The sequence below is a fragment of the Crotalus tigris genome, unplaced genomic scaffold (genome assembly GCF_016545835.1).
Source record: "Crotalus tigris isolate CLP2741 ecotype Arizona unplaced genomic scaffold, ASM1654583v1 scf7180000017942.156807, whole genome shotgun sequence".
NCBI classification, from domain to species: Eukaryota; Metazoa; Chordata; class Lepidosauria; order Squamata; family Viperidae; genus Crotalus; species Crotalus tigris.
The window spans coordinates 95,472-119,567 of NW_024096734.1; the positions used below are offsets into that span (position 1 = coordinate 95,472).

At 39.4% G+C, this 24,096-nt stretch overlaps 1 protein-coding gene across 1 annotated transcript in view; it reads left to right on the forward strand.

Annotated features, from left to right (window-relative positions):
• Positions 1 to 209: 209 nt before the first annotated feature.
• Positions 210 to 24,096, forward strand: part of SYT10 (synaptotagmin 10) — a 41,116-nt gene continuing 17,229 nt past the window's right edge. The window contains exons 1-2 of the mRNA XM_039345183.1: positions 210 to 521; positions 14,748 to 15,111. Of these exons, the coding sequence (XP_039201117.1) occupies positions 386 to 521; positions 14,748 to 15,111 (500 nt within the window). The 5' untranslated portion in view covers positions 210 to 385. The remainder of the gene's footprint in view (positions 522 to 14,747; positions 15,112 to 24,096) is intronic.

The window sequence follows — 24,096 nt, forward strand, 5'->3', positions numbered from 1 at the left end:
AGGCGTCCTTGTTCTTCGGAGGTGAATCTCGACTCACTTTGCAACGTGCGGATCGGACTGTTCTTTCCTCCGCTGCTAAGCACATCTCTCTGCTCCTCGTCTCTCCTCCTCCTCCTCCTCCTCCTCCCGCTCCTTTCGCACTGATGACTTGAAAGCTGGGAACTCTCCGGGTTTCGGGAGCTGGGGTGGGGTAGAGGGGGGGGTTAGATGCCTCTTTGCAGTCATGCCGCGGGTGACCACCATCCAAGAGCAAGAAGGTGGAGGGTAAGCCGTCCTTTGCCCGGCAGGAGAACCATGGCTCAGACCGAGAGGAGAAAAGAGAAGGCTTAAAGAGAGAGAGAGAGAGAGAGAGAGAGAGAGAGAGAGTGGAAGAGGACTCAAGAAGATGAGTTTCCCCAAGGAAGATGGGGTGAGCGGCTTGTGCCACAAAGCTCTGCAGATCATCTCCGAGCTGTGCCTGGGAGGCCAAGTGGAACTGGAGAAATGTTCGGGCATTTTTCCTCTGGAGACCTCCAGCCAAGGTATAAGCCGCCCAGGTAGAGTAAGTAGGCAGCTCCCTCGCTCGTCCCGGTCGCCGTCCCGGCTTCTTCTTCTTCCTTCCCCGCCGCTCGCGTCTCCTCTCGTCCGCCTTCTGGGCGAGCGCTGCGCGGTTGGCTGACAAAAGGCAGGAGGACTCGCGGAGAGGCGTGGGGGGGAGAGAGCCAGGTTTCCCTCGACTAATGGCATCGGGCTTGTGTGGGCGTCGGGAAAGTTGAAGTTTCCCCTTCTTCCTGCCTTCTTCTCCTCCTTGGAGAGGAAAGGCGAAAGGCGAGCGCTTCGCCCGGACTTGGATAGCGGGGCAGGGACCGGGAAATCCCGGATTCAACCCGAAGCGTGTGGGCAGGCGAGAGGGCTTCACTTCCCAAGTCACCCGAGAGTCAGGGAAAAGACGCGATCGACTCGGGATCTCTAATGGTTGCGGGGAGAAACAAAGGGGAAACACTTGGTGAAGTTTGGGGGCTGCGGACGTTAGGCTCCTTTTTCTTATATCCTCGACTTAGTCGATTTCTGGTGTCTTCGGCCGTCTTAGGAAGCACCCTTTAGGTGTCCAGAAACACATAAGTTAAACTTGCGTCTTCTGCCTTACATTTTCTCTCCCCTCCCCTCCCCTCCCCTCCCCGCTTTGCCTCTTGCTAACCAGCTCTAAAAGGAATTAACTGTTACGGGTTTGTGTGTTTACACAAACGACGCCTTTTTGTGGTAATCTTTCCCCCGGGTTTCAAATAATTAAGAATCAAAGGGGGGAACAGCCTGCTTTTATTGCAAAAGAGGAGAGACTGCTTTTAAATAAAACTTCTGATGTCACATTTATTGTTGTTATTATTATTGAAAGCTGTATAGAAACATCCCAACCAGGTTAGAGAGACTTAAATATATAGGAATGGGATTTTTAAAAAAAGAGGAAAAAAAAAAACCCTGTTCTTATGCTCCTGAGATCCTCTATGCAGAGCTGCCCAAAGCTAGATGCAAGGCAACAGGTGGCAGGAATCAGGAGAAATGCTTCAGATGTATTGTTGGGAGATAAATGTCCTGTGGGATGGGGGGGGGGAGAGAGATATTCAGACAGACAGACAGAGACTGAGAGAAAGAGACCATTGGTCTATGCAGATAGGATTTGTGTGTCCTTGCTCTCTTCTCAAAAGAGGGAGGGGTGTTTCCTTTTGTTTTCCATTGCATCTCATAAGGTCAGAATAATAGCATTGATTAATCAAGCGGCAATGATCTTGTCCAGTATTTTGCTTCCAGCAGTGGCCAGCCAGATGCCTCCCCAATCTAGAGCAGGGAGGGTATAGATCAGAGGCAGGACACATGCTTTGCACGTAGAATATTCCAATTCCAGTAGCTTCCTTTTTAAAAAAGCTAGGAAAGGTCTGTCTCTGCTTGTTGCTAATTGGAATACATAAAAATGAGCTATAGGTAATTCTGGGGTAAGAGAGGAACATATGAGCTAAATCTGGACCCAGATAAGACAGAGATGTTATAGTTAAAGAGTCAGCTGCTCTGGGTGGATTTGCAGTTGTAGATAAGTTTGTACTTTCTCTGAAAGTTACCATATGCTTTATGGAGTTCTCAGGAACTCTATTTGGATGTTGTTGTTAATTGCGAAGTCGTGTCCGACCCATCGCAACCCCATGGACAACGTTCCTCCAGGTCTTCATGTCCTCTACCATATTCTGGAGTCCATTTAAGTTCACACCTACTGCTTCAGTGACTCCATCCATTTGGACATTATCAGGGATCAAAATTGTGTCCAAGAGTACTTACATGTATTTGAAAGTAAATGGAACTCTCTTCAGATTTGCTATTGGACATGCATACAGAAGATGTAACATCCCCAGATTTAGAGCTTTAACTTTATAACTCTTCCCAGTTTCAGATAGTCACACATTCCAGTGAACACTCATAAAAGACTCCAGTAGTCTCCTTTCTGAGTAAACTGGGAAAGCTCAGAGCACTTTGGCCAGGTTAAACTCTTTCAGTGATGCAGACCTGCCTTAAACTTCTTTTGCAAGTTGTCTATTTTCTAGAGCAGTGCTTCTCAACCTTGGAAATTCTAAGATGTGTCCACTTCAGTTCCCAGAGGTGCTGCCTGAGGAATTTTGGAAATTGAAGCCCACACTTCTTAGAGTTACTGAGGTTGAGGCACACTGTTTTAGAGAAATCAAGACTTTTTTTCACAGCAAGCTTTTTGAAATGGTTTGCTATTGCCTTCTTCCTTGGGTTGGCACAGAACTGCCCAGCATGTTCATTTTCTAGCATGATGCCTTAAATCTCTACAGCAAACATGCTCTCAATAAATGAAGACTAGAATACTGAAAAATCTTTATGTTGAGCTGCCATGAATGAAGTGCAAAGGGCAACTGGCTAAGGTCTAGGACAGTGTTTCTCAACCTTGGCAACCCTTAAGATGTGAGAACTTCAATTCTCAGAATTCCCTAGCCAGCACTGATGTCCACACATTGAAATCCACACTTCTTAGAGTTGCTAAGGTTGTGAAATACTGGCCTAGGATAACGTGAGCTATTGTTGCTGCTATATTGGTTGTCAGTTGGTTTCCATGCCCAATTTAAAATTTGGATCTGTTCTTTAAAGACTGTTAAAGTTCCATTCTAACATTTATTTATTTAGTATCAATAAAACAGGTCTTTGTTATGTATCTGTTGATTGAAAAGGCTGTTTTTGATGGTTTGACTTTATGACTCTACCATTCAGATGACACTATTCAGTCCATGGTTTTATGCAGAAATAATATATTTGAACATGAATGGTAATTCACTGATGGATTCTTCAAGGAAAAAAGTCTGTTAAAACTATCCCATCCTTAATGATATAATAACCTCTTCCAAAATTCATATTATAACCCAAGTTCTGTTAGATATCACTAACCTGGATTCATTAGACAAGGATCTCAGAGAGAACTGTGAAACACTAGGAAGTGGTATATAAGTCTAAGTGCTATTGCTAACTGATGAATCCAGTTCTTCAAAAAAAAAAAAAAAAATAGGCCACAGTCCTCCAAATGTTCATTTTATCTTTGGTAATATCCTCAAGAATGTTCAAACTGAAAAATGTCAATAGGCCAGTATGAATGAATCAATCTTAACTGGAATTTCAAGATTCAAAGAATTTGTAATTCCAACGTCTTCAAGATTTTATCTTAAAGTTTTATTCTTAGTCTATAATAGAGAAGCATAAAAGCATATGTATGTGCTCAATTTTGCATGAAGATGAAAAACAGCAGGCATCATAGTTCCCTTAGAGTTATTAACCTAGGTTTGGTTTAGAGGAATAGTTTCAAGAGCTTCACCGCAATGATTTTTAAAACAACCATTCCTGCTCAATCTTTTAATGCAGAGATAGCAGAAATGCAAAAAAAAGAAGAAGAAGAAGAAGTGGAGAGCCATCTGCAAATTGCCCAGAGATAAGTTATTCAAAGTTGCACTAAGCCAATTAAAAAAGAGAACCAGTTTGGTCTAATGTTTTTTCTTTTTTTTTAATTGAAAATTTTTAAATTTTACAAAACAATACAGTCTAATGTTTTTAAAGCACAGGCTAGAAATCAGGAGGCTGTGAGTTCAAGTCCCGCCTTAGCTACGAAAGCCAGCTGGGTGATTTTGGGTCAGCCCCTCTCAATCCATTCTACTTCACAGAGTTGTTGTTGTGGGAAAACTAGGAGGAGGAAAGAGTGTTGTGTGTTATTTGTAAAAATAATAAAGGTGGGATAGAAATGAATAAAGTAAATAAATAAATAAAAAGTGCTCAGACTCAATTTAAAAAGAAACACTTAAAAATCCTTTTCTAAGTTATTGTTGTTGGTATGGCACTGAAATATGATCATCAATTGTCCTTAAAAGGCTATTTTCTTTGCTGTTTCTAACCACTAGGTTTTCTGATCCAAAAGACTGGCATATTGGTCAACTAGCTTGCCTCCCTCCCTCCCTCTGAAAAAATATGTGCATTTGTAACATTTGATCTCTTGTGGGCAAAAGTAAGAATGACCATTCACTTTCCCTATGGGATGGTATAACAAGTGTCTATGGAGATTCTCAGTCATCCAGGTCATGGTTGTCCCAAAGGTGCTTTTTTAAGAGGCAACTGAACTTTCTTGTTTTTCTTTGAAAACATTTTGCTTCTCATCCAAGAAACTTCTTCAGTTCTGAGGCTGAAATGCTCAGAGCTGAACAAGCTTCTTGGATGAGAAGCGAAACGTCTTCAAAGAAAAACAAGAAAGTCCAGTTGCCTCTTGAAAAAGCACTTTGTGACAATAATATAACAACTTTGTTGCATGTGATCACTGGAAAATGACCGGAGTATAATATAATAATAATAAAGTTGGAAGGGACCTTGGAGGTCATCGAGTCCACCCCCTGCTCAGGCAGGAAACCCTACACCATTTCGGACAAATGGCTGTCCAGTCTCTTCTTAAAAATTTCTAGTGTTGGAGCATTCACCGCTTCTGGAGGCAGGTTGTTCCACTAATTGCTCTAACTGTCAGGAAGTTTCTTCTTAGTTCTAGGTTGCTTCTCTCCTTGATTAGTTTCCATCCGTTGCTTCTTGTCCTGCCTTCAGGCGCCTTGGAAAATAGCTTGACTCCCTCTTCTTTGTGGCAGCCGCTGAGATATTGGAACACTGCTATCATGTCCCCTCTCGTCCTTCTCTTCGTTAAACTAGACATACCCAATTCCAGCAACCGTTCCTTATATGTTATAATTAATCAGAACATTTCTTTCTAAAAGGATATCCTCCCCAGGGATGGGACTTGACAATAACTTACGTTAATTAATTAGCAGAGGTATCAGTGGGGCTTGTGGTTGACTAGGCTGAAGCTGACAGCTGAGAAACTGAATAAAGCCTTAAGCAGTGCTGGAGACTCCCCAAAGCTCTGTCCACGGAGATTCTCAATCATCCAGATCATGGTTGTCCCAAAGGTGTTCAAAAGGCAAATGGACTTTCTTGGTTGTTTTTTTCCTTGAAAACATTTCACTTCTCATTCCAGAAGCTTCTTTAGAATACTCTTTTTGGTATCAGAGAGCCTATCACACTCTCAGCTTTCCCCTCAGGGTTCTCCATATAGGAAAGTAAAGCTGTGAAGCAACTTTCCCAGAAGGCCTCCAGAAGCCTCAAATGCTTCAAAAATTACAGAGAAGTTTGAAACCGCATGATTCAATTTGCAGATTTCTGCCTTGATTTACAAATCTGCTACTCTGCTTCAGTCAGGTAGCTGGACTGAACTTAAGTTGCTTGTACAAAAGTCTAATATGATCAAGGTAGAAGCAATTTTTACTTGAAGTATCCAGTTGCTGAACCACTGATCTTGATCACAACATCCTGTCAAGCTTCTGACAGCATAACTTTGGTGACTGTCATTTTAAAAATGTTATTTTCCATCCTTCCCCTGCCCCCGTTCATTATTCCCACCTCATCTCTGTAAAAGCTTATGTCCCAATCCTTGTTACCACAGGATAACCTACAAGTTGATCTTCTTTCAGCATTTAGGACAAAGTCCAGGCAATTCTCTGTCACATATAACATTTGAGACACACTCATGATTGTGGACTTAAACGTATGAAATTGGTCCACACAATTTAGAAGCTATTTCGACATGAATGAGAATGCTTTCCAGGACTTTAGGTATCACCACCAGCCCTGAAATTTTGATAAGTAATTTGGAAAACAGACATTAACTAAAATCACCTAGCTGTAGTCCAAGCTATTCAACAGAAATAATGTACAATCCTTCATGACTGTGCCTTGGAAAAGTCTAACAAAAGCTTATTCAAAACTTATTATTGTAGCAGTTACAATGGTAGATTGGGAGTAAGTAAACAAGAGGTTTAAGTTGGCTTTCCACTATGGTGTACACTGGGTGACATCGGGACATCAACCCATCTACCTCTCTAAGTTTTATTCATCAGGATAAAATGAGAAAAGTGGAAGATTCCCATCTAACTTCCTTGAGCTCCCAAAGAAAGATGAAATGTAAGTGCAGTTATACAAGAAGCAACTAAAAGCAACTCAGATTGCAGGCTTCATTTGCATTTTCTGCTTCAAAGTATCCCTTGACACACATAACCCCAGCATCCTATTTCTCAAAGCATCAGCACTATCAAGGACCTCCCCATGCAGGTGACCCTGTACACCTGCCCATTCAGATGGCACTTCCACCAGGATTACATCCTAAATGAAAGTTTTCTCCCAATATCAGTGTACAGCTGTTCATACATTTATGCCAACATAGAAGACATCTCCAAGAATTGTTTAAATGAGAGTTGTCAACTCTAACTGACAAGGTAGGAAAACTGGGCAGCATATGGGATTAATGGATGTATTTTAGATAATTTTCTGTCTAGCTTCTTTATTTGGGGGAGGAATTGTCTTAACGTAATCTCTCTTGTTCTCATACAGAGAACAAGGTTCTGTGTCAGTAAACAAGCTATGGAACAGATTTGTAAAAAAAATGAATGTTTTCATGAATGGGAAGACCTTTTGATCCATAAGAGTTTAATTCTGATTTAATTTCTTTATATATTTATAATTTCTACTGCATTCATTAGGATCTGTTGATGCTTAGTCTTCATGGCCTTAGAAACTTTATAACCATCAAGATGTGAAAAGTCTAATTGTAGTTTCAGGACAAGAGAGATATAAATGTACTCTACTGTTAAGCATTGCTTCTGACTAAAGTCTGTAATTACTCCAATTCAGTACACATTAATCAGGCACAATAAGAACATACATTGCCTTTTAAGTATTTTGGATGTATAAACCCTAACCACTAGACCAAACTGGTTCTGGTTTCCTGGTAAAAAGTATAATTTGGATGGTGCTGATTATTTATTCTCTTTGCAATTCTGAATGAGAGCCTCCATAGCTTTTCTAAAACCTATATTGTGTCCTAGAAAGAATGACAATATCCCCTGTATAAAGAGTTAGTTAAGGCTCGCCATCCAAAACCACCAGATAGCATTTCAATCTTTGACGTACCTTACCTAAAATAGCTTTATTAACAAGCAGCCTAAAAGAAAGTAAGTAAATGTTAATAATAATAATAATAATAATAATAATAATAATAATAATAGTAATAATAGTAATAATAGTAATAATAATAAAGTTGGCAGGGACCTTGGAGGTCATCTAATCAAACCCCCTGCTCAGGCAGGAAACCCTATACCATTTCGGACAAATGGCTGTCCAGTCTCTTCTTAAAAACTTCCAGTGTTGGAGCATTCATGTTCTCATCATTACTGGTTCTCATCATTACTGGTTTGTTAATTGGATAATGAACTCTTCTACTGTCCTATAAAGGAAAACAGGAGAAGGCATTATTTCATAGTGTGTTAGCATAACTATTATCAGAGCTCATCAAGTTTTAGCAGCAGATGTCCATGTTGGAAGGAAGTGCTCCTTCCCAACAAAGTTGAATGCATAATATTCCCCCCTTAACTTTCCCTTTTGTGTGTGTGTATTTCCATTGCTTTTTACTAGTCTTTGGCTTGCTTTTATTGTCCTCTGCTGAGCATGAAACATGATTTACTTGTTGTTAGAAAACAGTTTGTGCCATTATTGCATCATCATTCACTTTGGTATCATGTGGAGGAATGAGCTGCGGTTTCCTGTTGTGTGCCAGATGCTCTGCACTCCTGATCATTGGGCTCAGCTAGAAGGAAATGACCTGTGAAGCGAGGATACCTTTTCCCCTATAAAGCAGCATATTATTTATGACCATCATTTCTTGGGTTAAGCTCTTCCTATAACTGTAAAAGAAACAAGAAAACATCTGAGACAAGTTTTATCATCACTCTACTATAGGAAAGCATCATCTACTATGCTATACAGTCTTAACATATTATTTAAAAACAGAGTCCATGGTTGCTTCCATATTGGAATCTTAGTATTTTATTTTAGGGATGTCCAGATGCCATTGTCTTTTCCAGATAGCCCTCAACTTACAGTTAGTCCTTGACTTACAACAGGTCACTTAGAACCCATTTGGAATTACAACAAGCCTACCTTAGGGCTAGTTAGCACCTGGATTCAAAGTTCCAATGCTCTTTTTTCTTTTTCTTTTTTCTTTTTTTTCTTTTGTTTTTCAATATGAGAACTATAAAAATGTGTGGGATGATTAACATAAAGGAAATGTTTTAGATATTTAAATGTAATTGATTTGAAGAAAATTCCAATGGATAACTAAAAATGGGAGAAATATTTTGAATAGAATTAAAATATTAGATGATTGGATTCATTAAATGGAACATTTAAAGATTAAACAGAGGTTTAATTATGATAAAAAGAACAGAAAGAATTTGAAAATAAGTGTATACTAATTCAAGAGGGATACGTATTTTAAGTAGTATTTTATTTTCTTATTTTCTTTTTGTTTCTTCTCCTTTTTCTCTTTTTTTTCTCTCTCTCTCAGGTCTTTTCTTTTTCTATGTCTTTCTTTTGTGTCTTTTTCTTACTTATTTTTTAGGATATGAAAATAGATTTAAATACTTTAAGGTAATTAATTTTGAGAAAATTTTAACCAGTAGAAATGTTTTGAACATTGTAGGGAAAATAAATTTAAATAAGAATTGTAAACAGGATTTGGGATGAGGCAACCAAGATGACTAGATAGAAAAGAAGCATGATATTGATGAAATTATTATTGGTAGAAATTTTAGAAAAACCTTTATATTTCATTGTTACCTGTCAAATTAATAAGAATTGTATTAATTTAGGTTGCATAGAGAATATTATTGGAAGAAGAGAAAATCAAGCAAAGCTATAATATGGATTTTGGAGTATAGAAATGAATCGATAGTGATTACTTTGTAAATATAAACCCAGACAACATGCTGTTTACCAAATATCAAGATGTTTATATTAAAAAATCAATAAAATATATTTTTTTTAAAAAAGGTCGTAATCAAGTCAGTCATGTATTCAACCAGTTTTATGACTATCATGACTATGATGGGTAGGCTCCATTACAATCATAATTCGAGGACTACCTGTACTTATAATTCATTATTAGTTTTTCTACTAAGAATGCAACATCTGGATGATCATTAAATGGCAACAAAGAGGAATAGAAAATTGTAGTGCTTTGCGGTTATCTAACTGGGGATTTTGCAGTGCAACTATGGTAGCTCTACATTCCATCATTTTTCTTATTGAAGAAAATCTTTTGGATCAAACTGAAGAACTGCGCGGATTGGTATGGCAGTTTTAACATCACTCTTCTTTATTTTAAGAGATTGTACGCAGGCAATGGTGCATTGGACCGATAAATATGTTATACCTCTGCAAACATCCTTTACAATTCTCTTTTTCATCATCTTGTAATTCTAGTTTTTCAAAAGCCAAAGTGCTTTTCTCACTGAAATATTGGTCTGGGCACCAGCATTTTAGCAACATTTCCACTGTTATAAAATACCTCCACTCTACTTACAAGACAAAATGGGCAATCTCAAATATCGTTGTGTTTATTTATTAGTTTCAGAACTGTATACTGCCAACTTCAAAATAATGCTCAGCCACTTACAACAGTAAAAATAGAAAATAAAATCGTAACATCATAAAACTATCATAAAGCAATAAAAATGAAATAATCATGTCATTAAGTAATACCAACCATCAATTCCATCCTAGATAGTAGTGTTGCAAGCAGGCCCCTAGTACCCAAAGGCCTAAAAATGGGTTTCTATCAATTTTCTGAATGACAGCAGGAGAGGAACCATTTGAACCAGGGAAGCTACCAAGGAATTCTGCATCCAGACCTCCCCATAATTTGGGAAACATTAGAGGAGGAAATTTAAATCCTCCTCCTTTAAGCTGAATGGTCAAAACTAGTATGTCCCATTCATGAGAGATGATCCTGAAATCTCTGATCCTCAAATCAATTTTCTCCTCTAACTTTCCACCAGTTAAAATGAAAGGTGTCTTAGAATAGGTAGAAGCTTGCTAAAGAGAGATCCAATCTAGGAGTAAGGATGTTCCAAAGGTGCCTATTTCAGGAGGAAACGGGACTTTCTTGTTTTTTCTTTCAAGACGTTTCACTTCTCATCTTTATCTCTGTCCTCGGGGTCACTTGAGCAGTGCCAATGTGTGTGGAGCCTTCTTGGCTGCTGGATGTTTTCTGCCCCATGTCCCTTCACTGTTGAAGACAGGTGCAGGCTGTTGGGGATGAATCTGTGTTGTCTGCCTCTCAAACTGAAGCTCAAATAGTTCTTGTAGTCTGCAATGTTTTCTGGAAATCCATTCATACTCCTACATCATTCGAAAGGCAAAACTCACATAACAACTATCTCGCTTAACAATAGCTCAGCTGTGGTCACAAGCTGAGGACTACCTATAGTGGTTTTAGATAATGACTATTTTGTATTTCTACTGTTTTATTGTTGTATGCGGCCCAGAGTTGCTTTCTGTGAGATGTGTGGCCATATAAATGTGATTAATAAAATAAATATATTGTACATTAGAATAAAGAATAATTGCTTTTCAGCAATTTTTAATACTGCCGGTGAGAGTGGCAAATAAAAAACATCTTATAATAAACACAGAAACTTTTATAAGTTCCTCTAATGGATATATTAAATATTAAAGAATATGTTAAAGTATTAAGCTTAGTCTTATGAGTTTTTAGATTCTGTATCTTAAGATACATATTCTGTATGCATCTGGCCTTAAAGGCTAGAAATTTGGAATTCAATCCTTTTGTAAGGTCTGAAAGATTGTGGGTAATTCACCCCCCCCCCCATTTTTTTCTTGCTCTGTTCAAAGTTAGAGTAATATTCGTTATATGGCTGAGCAGCACCATTAGCAGGATCTTGTTGCTTTTCATCACAAAGATGAAAACAGTATCATGACGTTGCAATGCAAGTGCTGATGTTTTTAGACATGTGTGTGATGTGGTGACGCATTAGAAAAAGAGGCAGTGCTTGTATTGCAACACCATGGCTTCCATCAGCTCACATCCTGTTCCATACCATAGCTGGGACGGCTTAAAGGATTGCAGTAACTGTTATGATATTGTTTTCATTGATTTGATTTACTGGGGAAATGACATCTAAGGATAGAATTTAATCAAATAAAAAGCAACAATCCAGCAGATCATGTTGCACATTAAACCATACAAGGACCCTTGCAAATAGCTTAGTTAACGTAATTGCCCAACAGCCTCAAGAGGAAGCAAAGTTCTGAAGAAGATCCGAAGAAAATTCGTTCCACAGTTTAGGGGTGGCAGAAGAGGGACTTCCTCTGTGTTTGAGAAGAAGGCTTCTAAGAGTAACAGTCTTCTCAGATGGTTTAGTTCTGTCATTCTTTATAAAAGGACAGGATCATAATAAGACTAACGGGTCCTTGGCGAAAAATGTTGCATTTAGACTAGCTTATAGTTATTCAGATCCACCAGGTCAAGGGAGATTTTTTTTAACAGAGAGTATTCTAAGCAAGAAGAGACAGCTCCATCTTTCATTTCTTTTTGAGAGACTTAAAGGGAGATTTTGGCTTTCCTGCTTGCTGTCTATTATTGTTTTTTCACTTCCACTGATAGAGATAGCCCTAGTCATAGCTGAGTTGAGCAGCTTATACATTTAACCAATGTGGAAAAATTGTGAATAATCAGTTTGTAGCTTATAGCAAAAGGGTAAAAACGATACAGCAACTGGTTGAAAGCAATGTATAAGAAGTTGAGTTTATAAATATTTGTGACCTTAATATGGATGATTGACCAAATTAGTGCTTCCTTGGGAATCCAAGGTGAGAATAGTGTCAACAGTCATCTTGGTCAAGCACTGCCATAGTTCATACTCAATGAACTCACTGGTTGAAAGCCAGCATAAACACATGATCTCCTTCTAGACGGCTCCAGGTTCAGCCCCAATAATATCAGGTGCAATTGGAAAATTTATTCTGTGAAACCTGGAGATATTCTGTTAGTCTATGCCCTGATTAAACTTTTTCTATTTCTATATGCACCTTCCAGATCTTGACTGCAGTGCCTCTAAACCAGTGGTTCTCAACCTTCCTAATGCCGCGACCCCAACCATGTGGTCGTAAGTCGAGGACTACCTGTATTTCCCTGCGGGCAGGGCAGGAGGAGGCGCGCACGCTCTACCTCTTCTCCTGCGGCTGCACGCGGGCCGTCGCCCAGCAACCGCCTCGGCCCGGGACCACCACACATGCGTGGTCCTACCCCCTGCGCTGGCCGAGGCGTAGCTGGCAAGCGGCAGCGACGGTGCAGGCCGACCACTGGCTGAGCCACCAGCTGGCCCAGCCCAAGGGAGGTAAGCCACCCACCGGGCCCCACACGTGCCAGTAACCCTCCCTGCGCCCGCCGCTGCCCTACTAGCCTTACCTTGGCCACCGCACGTTCGGTGCGGTGGCAGGCAGGCCCAGGCGCTCCTGGGTGGCCACGGCACGCGGCAGCAAGGGTGCAGGCCGACCACCGGCTGGGCCACCAGCTGGCCCAGCCCAAGGGAGGTAAGCCACCTGCCGGGCCCCACGCGTGCCAGCAACCCTCCCTGCACCCCCTGGCCTCCCACCTCCCACCCCTGGCCCTCTTTTACTTACATTTAGTAGTTGCTCAGCAGGGAGGGGTGGAAACGTCCAGAAACCTCGCCTTAGCTGCAGACAGCTTGCAGCACCGTTTGCAGACTGGGGCTTTTGGTGGGCTCAGCAGGGCAGAGACAGCCTGGACAATTCCTATTGGCTTTTGAAAGCCAATAGAATTAGACTCTATTCAAGAGAGTCTATTCTATTGGCTTTCAAAAGCCAATAGATTCTATTGGCTTTCGAATGCCAGTAGAATAGAGTCTCTTGAGTAGAGTCTATTCTATTGGCTTTCAAAAGCCAATAGAATAAGAGGGAGTAGCACAGCTATGGAAAAGGGGAAAAAAATGGCGGACTGCATTGTTTGGCAACCCCCGTGAAATGGTCGTTCGACCCCAAATAGTGTTGCGACCCACAGGTTGAGAACCGCTGCTCTAAACCTAGGGTCCCCAATTTGGCATCCAAGATGCTCACAAACATCTCTCTTGCATCCAATAGGCTTCCAGATTTTTTTATATTCCAAACTTCTGGAAGTTCGCATGCTAGCAAGCACCGACCTCCTCCTCTTCCTCCTCCTCTCTTTTAAGAATATCTCTATAGGTTTCCATGAAATTCCTTGTGAAATCACCTGATTCTAAACCATCAATAAAAGACACATCTTAGATTTTTTTTTATGATAACCCAATAGCCCCAATAGAAACTACTGTATCCTTAAATACGGTATCCTTTTATATGTCATAGAAAATACGGACAGTAAACCAGCAGCAACATTGGTGGATGATGGTCCCAATTTCTTCAAATTGAGTGGGACTAACAATAGTAGCACCAGTGATTGCTTGTTCAATTCATATTGCTGCTGACCCAACGAGACGGGTCTGCCTCCACTCTTGTAGTTTATGGAGATTCACTGATTCCCTGAGCTATCTTTGCTAGCTGGCCAAGATGGGTGGTGTGAAATTTGAAAAATAGCTAACTAGCTAACTAGCTATTTATTTATTTTTCAAATTCCAAACCATCCATCTCTCTCACAAAGAGACTTTGGGTGATATACAAATAAAATATGAAAAACATTAAAAAGTATATATTTTTTTTTTAAAAAAAGCAAGCAATGTTAAGGGCTTTCAGGGTGCTAACTAATTCCATGGCATGTTTTCACACCTTTCCAGGAAGGCCAGTGGGAAGATTATTCCACAGGGCAGGGGCAATGGCTTCCTACACCTCTCCAATTCAAATTCTTTCACGGACAGGATCTGCAACATACTTTCTCTACCTGGCCAGATGGGATGGACTGATATAATGGATTCCCTAGGTAGCCTGGTTCTGTGCCATGTAGAGCTTTAAAGGTCATAACCAAACCTTGAATTGGACCTGGAAGCAAACTGACACCCAATGCAGTTCATGCAGCAGAGGTATTACATGCACCATTGTGGGGGGCATCTAAAATTGCCCACATAGCCTCATTCTGTACCAACTGAAGCTGCTGGATACTTTGACTTACCGCAAAACCTAGCAAGAGGTTGATAGACTTCCATGTTTTCCCCCAGCTGATTAAATCAGCACTCACATTGCATTATAACATGACTAATATACTAATTGACCCAATTACATTTTGATTTAATTTACCAATTCAAAGAAATTAAAACCACTCGAATCCTTTGCTTCCTTGTTTGCAGACATCTCTGTCAGCCTGCTCGCAGTTGTCGTCAGCTTCTGTGGGCTCGCCTTGTTGCTAGTCTCACTCTTCGTCTTCTGGAAGTTGTGTTGGCCATGCTGGAGAAGCAAACCCACCACTTCAGACACAACAACAAACATCCCTCAGAGCACCACCAGCGTTCCCCCTGAGTTTTTGGAAACCAACGAGAAAAAGGAAACTGTTAAAGAAAATGGGAAGCCCTCAACAAATATCCTGGAAGCAGCAATGAAAATCAGCCACACTTCCCCTGACATTCCAGCAGAAGTCCAAAATGCTTTAAAAGAACATCTCATCAAACATGCTCGAATGCAAAGGCAGATTACAGAACCTACATCTTCATCCAGGTAAGAGAAAGCTAAACAAACTTTTACAGAGCCTCGCTCAAAATAGACCACTTGGTTAAGGATCAAAAACAAATGAATGATGCTATCTTATTCTTAAATAAAAAATGTACAGCAGTTTTCTCAACTGGTGGTCTGCAGACCCCTGAGGGCCACAATGTCATTACCAGGGGGTCCATGAAGGCTTGAAGAAATGTTATGATTTAAATCTTGAGTTAGATCTTGTTGGTTTGTGACCATGGTCTGTGGCCACAAAAGCGGGTCCATGGTGAGGAAAAGATTGAGAACCACCGCTGTACAATAATAAATTCAAAAGATAAACATTGATTTAAATTAATATTCAACTCAACTTTAAGATATGTTATGTACATATTTCTATGATAGCTTTAAGTTGTATTTAAATCCAGGGTTACATGCACTATTCTGTGGGTCTCCATGTACAGTACACTTTGATTAAGGGAGGAAAATTAGTTGTAAGAAAAGCTGCTTAAAAGGGACTGATCTAGATCAGGGCTTTTTAACCAGTGATACGGGTACCACCTATGGTACATTGGCACCTGGCAGGTGGTACGCGACCATCCTAGAAAAGTGGTAGCGGGAGAGGGGAATGAGCTGAACCGGTGGCAGCACTGCACAAGCCTGAGTGAGAGATGGCTGGAGCTGCAGGGCTGTCAGGGCTCAGCAGAAGCGCCAGGATCAGCACTTCTTCAGGACTGTCAGGGCTCAGTGGAAGCGCCAGGATCAGCACCAGGCTCCAGCTGGAGCTCGGTGCTGATCCTGGTGCTTCTGCTGAGCCCAGAAGAAATGCCAATCAGCTGGAATGTTGCAGCATCTCCAGGGTCTTGTGATTTACATTCAGATATTTGGCAACTGATTCATATTTATGACAGTCACAGTGTCCCAGGGTCATGTGAAGTGACCAAAACCTGCTGCAACCACCCAGCAGACGGGGGAATAAAAACCAAACACCCCCACCCCACCCCCACTGCCAATCCTCAACAGAAATGCTCACAGCAATGAAAACCTCGGACAGGAGGAAGAGTGCCGCCGGGCACTGTCTTGCTCGGCTGTGGCTTGGGAAGCACTTTTTTCAGTGCTATTGTAACTTTGAACAGTCACTAAGCGAACTGTTGTAAGTCAAGGACTACCTGTACTTTATCACTTTTTTCCTTTTTTTTTTTTTTTGGTCATCAAATTTTTGACACCTTGCTAGGCGACTGGTGGTACTCAGATGTTGCCATATCTTAAAAGTGGTACAATGGGTGAAAAGGTTGAAAAGCCCTGATCTAGATCTACACTCCAATCTGTATCTAGTTTTTATTCTCAGTATCAAACATGAATGAGTATTTATGTAGCATGTAGTAAATCACAACAGTCCATGATAACATCTGACCACAGGGTAAAGCAGATTTCCATAGTTTCCTGATAAATGATATAGAAAATATTATTGCCCTTTTTTAACACGTGATCTGACATCTCAAGAAACTACAAAAACAGAGAAAAGTCTGGTCACCTTAAAGCAGAATGATGCAGAGGGCTGGCATAACAGTTATACTCCATAAAATGAAACCTTTTCTGCACTGGTAGCATTCCAGTAGGAATGCAAAATACCGATTCCTGCCATTTGTTTGACTGATTAAATTTTTAAAAAATAATCTAAAGTTAAAATTAAATTAACTTTAGATTACTTTTTAAAAATTTAATCAGTCAAACAAATGGCAGGAATCGGTATTTTGCATTCCTATTGGAATGCTACTAGTGCAAAAAAGGTTTCATTTTAATTAAATTAAATTAAATTAAATAATTAATTAAAATTAAATTAAAGGCACTGGTTCTAAATAACTTTGGGCAATTTAGCATAATCAAGAACAATAAAAGTAAGAACAGATCACAGAAGTCCGGAATAGATGCAAATAGCACAAACAGAAAATAGAATAGCTCAAAACAACCTACATGGGCTCAGCAGCCACCCTACCCCTAAAGCCTGGAAGAACAACCAGGTTTTTTAAAATTTCCAGAACATCATTACAATGGGAGCTATACAAATCCCTTTGAGGATGCTATTTCTGAGGAAAAGCACATTGACAAAGAAAGACCATTTCTTAGATTCCAATAAATGGCATTCTTTAGACAACCCAACTTGCACATCAGTCTCAACTTGGGAAGTACAACCCCATCCAAAACTAAATATGGAAAGTTCCTAATGTCCTCACTCAAACTTATCAGGATTGATCCTGAGCCTAATCTTTCCCAGCCATACAATCACACCCTCTAGACCAGTAGTGGTGAACGTATGGCACAGGTGCCAGAGGTGGCACTCAGAGCCCTCTCTGTGGGCACACACGCCGTTGCTCAGTCCTAGGCCTTCAGCTGGGTTTTATAAAACCTTTTCGCGTTAGGCCTCTGCCGCTGTGTGCAAAAAAAAAAAAAGTTTCAATCAATAAGTCAATTTCAACTTCTCGCAGGAAAAAAAATCTTGCAAAATTGGAATTGATTGATTAAACTTTTTAGTCTCACCCAGTCTGCCATTACCACCGCAGCCATGCCCACTCAATGGGCCATGCCCACCCAGTTGGCCACACCCAGCCAATGGGCCATGCCCACCTGGCACCTGACAATGCATATGTGGGTTTTGGGTTGCAGTTTGCAGTTCAGCATCACTTAGCTGGCCCAGAATTAAGATTTATAGTTGGGTGTCATCAGCATACAAATGATATCGAATTGATGGTTAACCTCACCCAGAAGTTTCAGGTAGATGTTAAACAAAAGGGCACCCCACAAATGAGACATTCTGGGCTTCGTCTTTCCCTCTTGTCAACACCAACTAGAACCAGCCATGGTCCATCCCTCACTCTCACAATTGTGCCCATATTTCTCTCCTCTAATCTGCATGATTGAGTAAAGACCTGGAGATCAGGGAGTTTGCTGATATGAACTCCCTAGGGGACTTTGCTGGCTTAAGTTCTTTCTAAACTTGAGCTAGTACATGCAGTGTTTGTGGTGGGAAGAAGTTACAAAAACATTAAGGCAGGGCCAACAGATGAAACAATGTTCACTGGGAATCCTAGGAATTGCATTTGGAGACAATGGCATAGAAATTGGAAATCTCAGCTTTCTGAGCTTTGGAGAAGACAGTTCAGAAGATAGATCAAAACAGAAGAGATATGCAGACAAAATCAAAGATTGTTTAGTCACATAATTCCTGGCAATCCATGGAATAATAATAATAGTAATAATAGTAATAGTAGTAGTAGTAGTAGTAGTAGTAGTAGTAATAATAATAATAATAATAATAATAATAATAATAATAATAATAATAATAATAATAGAATTGGAAGGGACATTGGAGGTCTTCTAGTCCAACCCTCTGCTCAGGCAGGAAACCCTATACCATTTCAAACAAATGGTTGTCCAATCTTTTCTTTAAAACTTCCAGTGTTGCAGCATTCACAACTTCTGAAGGCAAGTTGTTCCACTGATTAATTGTTCTAATTGTCAGGAAATGTTTCCTTAGTTCTAGGTTGCTTCTCTCCTTGATTAGTTTCTATCCATTGCTTCTTGTCTTGCCTTCAGGTGCTCCCTTTTTGGGGGGGCAACCTCCGAGATATTGAACGCTGCTGTCAGGTCCCGCCTCGTCCTTCTCTTCATTAAACTAGACATACCCAATTCCAGCAACTGTTCCTTATATGTTTTAGCCTCCAGACCCCTAATCATCTTTGTTGCTCTTCTCTGCACTCTTTCTAGAGTCTCAACATCTTTTTTACATCATAGTGACCAAAACTGGATGCAATATTCCAAGTGTGGGCTTACCAAGGCATTATAAAGTGGTATTAATGCTTCATGTGATCTTGATTCCATCCCTCTGTTAAGTCAAACTAGCACTGTGTTGGCTTTTTTGGCAGCACACTGATGGCTCATATTTATCAAGAATAATGTTTACCAGTATAGATTTTCTGTGTATGCACTTACAAGAGAAGCAGGTTAACAATTCTTGCACAATTTCACAAGTGCTTCAACAAAAGAAAGGGTTTTAAAATGCACACGCCTCTACAGCCCTTCCATCTTAGTCCCTGCTCTTCTTATTTCATCTGCAAAAGGATATGTATTTTATGTACTGGTTTGGCAAAGGTGAGGGAAAATGATAATCAATTTATTACACAATCAAGTTTTATGAGCTGGATGAATTCACAATTCAAAGAAATAATTCATGACTTCAAGCAATGCTTACAATTTAATTTTACTCTTAACTTCCAATATACCTTGATCATTATGTGACCTAAGGTGCCCTTTGAACCTTTTTTTACAATACAGGAATATGAAAGCACAGGTGGTCCTCAACTTATGACCACAATTAAACCCCAAATTTCCAAGCAGGACAGTTGTTAAGCAAGCTTTGCCCCACTTTGTGACCTTTCTTTCCACAGTTGTTAAGTGAATCATTGCACTTGTTAAATTAGTAACATGGTTGTTAAGTGAATCTGGCTTCCCCATTGACTTTGCATGTCAGAAAATGTGATCACATGACCCGAGGATACTGCAACCATCATAAATACATGCCAGTTGCCAAGTATCCGAATTTTGATCACGTGACCATGAAGATGCTATCATGATCATAAGTGTGAAAAATGGTCATAAGTCCATAAGCACTTCTTTCAGTGCTGTTGTAACTTTGAATGGTCACTAAATGAATAGTTGTAAATTAAGGACCAAAAAACAGTTTTAGATATAGGGGCTGGGGTGAGTATGGGTGTGTGTGTCTTATAATAGATAAGGCACAAAATATGTTAAGGTAAGAAATAACACAAAGCAATGAACTAGCTATCAAATTTGTTATATATATAAAAACCATTTTTTTCTTTACCATTAATAGTTCACGTCCATCCTTATCCAACAATCAGGATTCTATCAAGACCTAACTGAGAACAATATGCTAGTACTTAGCACTTAGCTGTCACATCAGTCAAGAAATGATTTAAGAAGACGGTGATTAGATGCATCTAATTTTAATGTACTAAGAACATTAAAGGCTAAATGCTTGGAGCTTGTATTTGAAGTAATTGAAAGAATACTTTCTTAAACAGAAAGTTCTGGACAAAAAATTAGAAAAAAAATCTGTGTGCCTTGTTTTGCAAATTATGGCCAGTGTTGCATGTATGCAGTTCTGACTGATTGATGGATTATGTGCCATCAAATCATTTTTGACACCCAGCCACCACAGAGATATATTTTCTTTACAAGCATCTATCCTTAATCTGTTCTTTCAAATCTTCCAACAATGCACTCAGTATCACTGTAACTGAGTTCATCCATCTTGCTGATGGTCGTTCTCTTCTCTTTCCTTCTACCTTTCCCAGCGTTAGAGCCTTTTCCAGAGAGTTGGGTCTTCACATAACAAATTTGAAGTAGGATAATTTCAGCTAGGTCAAGTAAGATTTGTTCAATGATCCATCAATTTGTTTTCTTGGCTGTCTATGGTATTCTCAGGAGTCTCCTCTGACACTCACGTTCAAAGGTGTCAATATTCTTCCTATCCTACTTCTTTAAATACCAACTTTTGCTTCCAAGGAGTGTCACAGGGAATTTAATTTTGGTCTCCTTTTTTTCCATCATGCTCTTTGACTTTTAGTAGTGGGTTTGAAGATTGGTGTTACCAACATAGTGCATGTTATTGATGTTTTATTCTGTTTTGCCAAATTCTGGCCCTACCATAACTTCCTGACCTGTATATAAGTTTCTCATGAGGACAATAGGATTCCCATTCTTCTTATCATTTTCCCATGCTTGACATCATCGACAAAATCAGAGACTTTTCTATAATCGATGAAGCACATGCTGGTTTCTTTTTGGTATTCTTTGGCTTTCTCAACTATCCAGTGTACATCAGCAATAATATATAATTAAAAAAAACTAGTTTGAATATCTGGCATCTCTTTTTCCCTCTAGGGCTCTAATCTGCATTGGCTGATCCTAACCATTATTTTGCTACCATGCAAAATTAAGGATATGTATGATCATTTGCACACCCTGTTAAATCTCCTTGTTTTTGTGCTGGAATGTAAATTGATATCTTCCCATTGTTTGGCTTTTGTGTCATTCTCTGGGTTTGTTGGCAACTTTGATTAGAATCTTGATTGATTTTTTTTTTCCTGTTGCTTACCATATTTTCAGTAGGTAGTTCATCACTACCTTCCAACTTGGCGGTGAACGGAGTGTTGATTTAATTTCATCTTCTAGTTCCAGTTGCTCTTGTAACTAAGGAATATCTTCTAAGGTATCTTGGTTGTTGACATCTCTATTATATGTTTCAGTATACTTCTATGATATTCTTTGATCTCCTTCAAATTGGTTACTCTCTGTTCATTGGTGTCCTTTAGCATACCAATTCAAGGTTGGAACTTCCTTCTAAAATCAGAGGTCTTTTGAAAGATTTCCTTGTTTTTATATGACTGTTTCCATCTTTAGTTTCTCTACAATGGTTGTCATATTGCTTCTTGTCTCTTCTAACAGCTGCCTGAAACTCTTGGTTAAGTTCCTTCTGACATTTTTGTGCTTCTTGGCTTTGTCTTCTTTTCCCTTCTTTCTATGGTTGCTCTGAGATTCATTTGCTTTCTTCTCTTTCTTCATTTTGGCAGTCTCTTTTCACATTCATCCTTAACAGCTAAGTTCATTCCATAATTCCTCTGGTTCTCTATTAGTGAAATTCAGGACCTCAAAATAAATTCCTAATGTGCTCCCTTCAAAATGGTGAGCATGTGTTCAAGATCATGAGATCATATCAGATGTGTAAAAAATCCCCTTTTTCAGTGTAAACCAAAATGGTATGAGTACATGTGTCCCTGGGAAATAGTTACCACAAGCTTTGATATCCATTTCATGGATGTATAGATGATCTGTGGTCTTCCTTCAAACTTGTTGAAATAGTACTCCTGCCATCCCCAGTTGGAACCATTTGGGGTATAATCTGTATGCCCAAAACAAAGCAGATACTCCATGCTGCTCCTAATATAGTTCCAAAAATTTATTGAGAAGGACAGAGAAAAGGGAATAGATATGGCAGTGGCAGATGTTGTAGAAAGCAGAAATAGTAGTGACACATCATTCCATTTCAGGAAATGGTATGACTAACACATCTGCTGTCAACTTTACTCCAGATATTCTCTAATGAGTTATACTGTTTCCCTCTACAAGAAATTTTCATTGAGTCACTGTATAGTTCATTGTTAAAAACTGAATTCTTACGTAGATATGAGCCTTAGTGTTCTGGATTCCCTAAATCCCATGCTTCTGTGCTAGGAATGTGAATATATATATCAATGCTGGAACAGTCTTTTGGTCTGTAACCTCTTCCTTGTTGCTATCAATAAAGAGTGCAGTATCTGAGGGTGAAGGTTCATTCTCTGAGCTTGTGGGTTGGTTTCCGAACGTTTCATTACCAGGCAGGGTAACATCTTCAGCGGAGTTTAGGGGATGTCTGTGTCAGTGCTCTTCTATTTATAAGGGCTTCGGGTGTGGGGGTGTCAAGTATGTCAAGCTTCTCACTGATGACTCACCCCTGACCCACTGATAATTCACACTCTCCAATGACCTGACCTGAAATAACCTCCCCATCACAAGATCCATCAAGCCTCTCTCTGATGACTCATCTCAAGACCCTCACTTGACACACCCACACCTGAAGACCTTATAAAGAAACATCCCCTAAACACTGCTGAAGATGTTACCTAGCCTGGTAACAAAATGTTCGGAAACTAACCCACAAGCTCAAAGAACAAACCTTCACCCTCATCCTACACCCAAGCGACAGATATTTGCCACTAGTGCAGTAACTGTTTTCCATTTCTATGCATTAATAATAAAACTATCAGAGTTTAAATGATTCTACTGAAAGGAAAACTAACCTTGATTCTGAGTACTCATTGCACAGGAAGGGGAAGCAATGCAATGAACCTTAATTAAATATTTTACATTCTCCTATTTTTTTTTACTGTTTCATAAGAGACTTGCATATAAAAACAGTCTTTATGTTTTGATTCCTGGCAACATTAAATGACATGAGAAGAAGCAATTTTGTGTTACTGTCTGTTTATCTCCAGAATGCAATTTCACTTCACTTGGAAGCTCATGAAAAGCATTCTTGTTGATGGGAAAGGGAAAAAAAACCAATTCCTACAAATATATTTATGAGTGAAAAAAGCTTATGATGCTATTTAGTCTCACCACCTCAAATTTACAAAGTTTTCCTAAGATCTGAAATTAAGAATAAGACTTTGAATGTAGATTTTATTTCATGATTCCAAAGTAAATAATGAAAAATATTCTACAATTTGTAATTCAAATTTTAATTTTAAAAAATTAGCCTTTATCACATTTTGTTGTGATTTTGCTGAACTCTATAAACAAATTCTCATATTGGCTGCATTCATTTCCAATCATGTCTTGTAGATTGCTTTTAGACTTTCATTATCATTGATCAGGAGAGAAGCTGGCTTCTTTCATAATGTAACATTTTATCAAGTAAATAAATATCTGGACACAAAAAGATAATTGATTTTCTTTTTCCTTTTTCTTTTAATTGCAGACAACATGCCACTTAGATAAGATTAAATTCTTTTTTTTTTCTTCAACTAGAAGATGGCAAGGCTGCACTTAACAACATGAGTTTTGGAGCTGAGGGGATTCTTGCTCATAATGAGGGTTTTAGAGACTAAAGGAGAGGAGACATGTAGTAAATTCCTTGCAACCTGTCCATTACCTCTGCTGGTTTTCCTATTTATTCAAGATTACAATAATGCTTTCTTACAAACTGAATGTTCTTACTATGTAGGGACTAATCCACAAGAATTTATTTAGGCCCTGATGGAATCCAGGAGAAAAGCAACCTGTAATTAAGAAGAAACTCCCTAACAATAAAAAGAATTAACCAGTGGAACAGCTTGCCTTGAGAAGTTGTGGGTGCTTCATCACTGAAGGTTTTTAAGAAGAGACTGG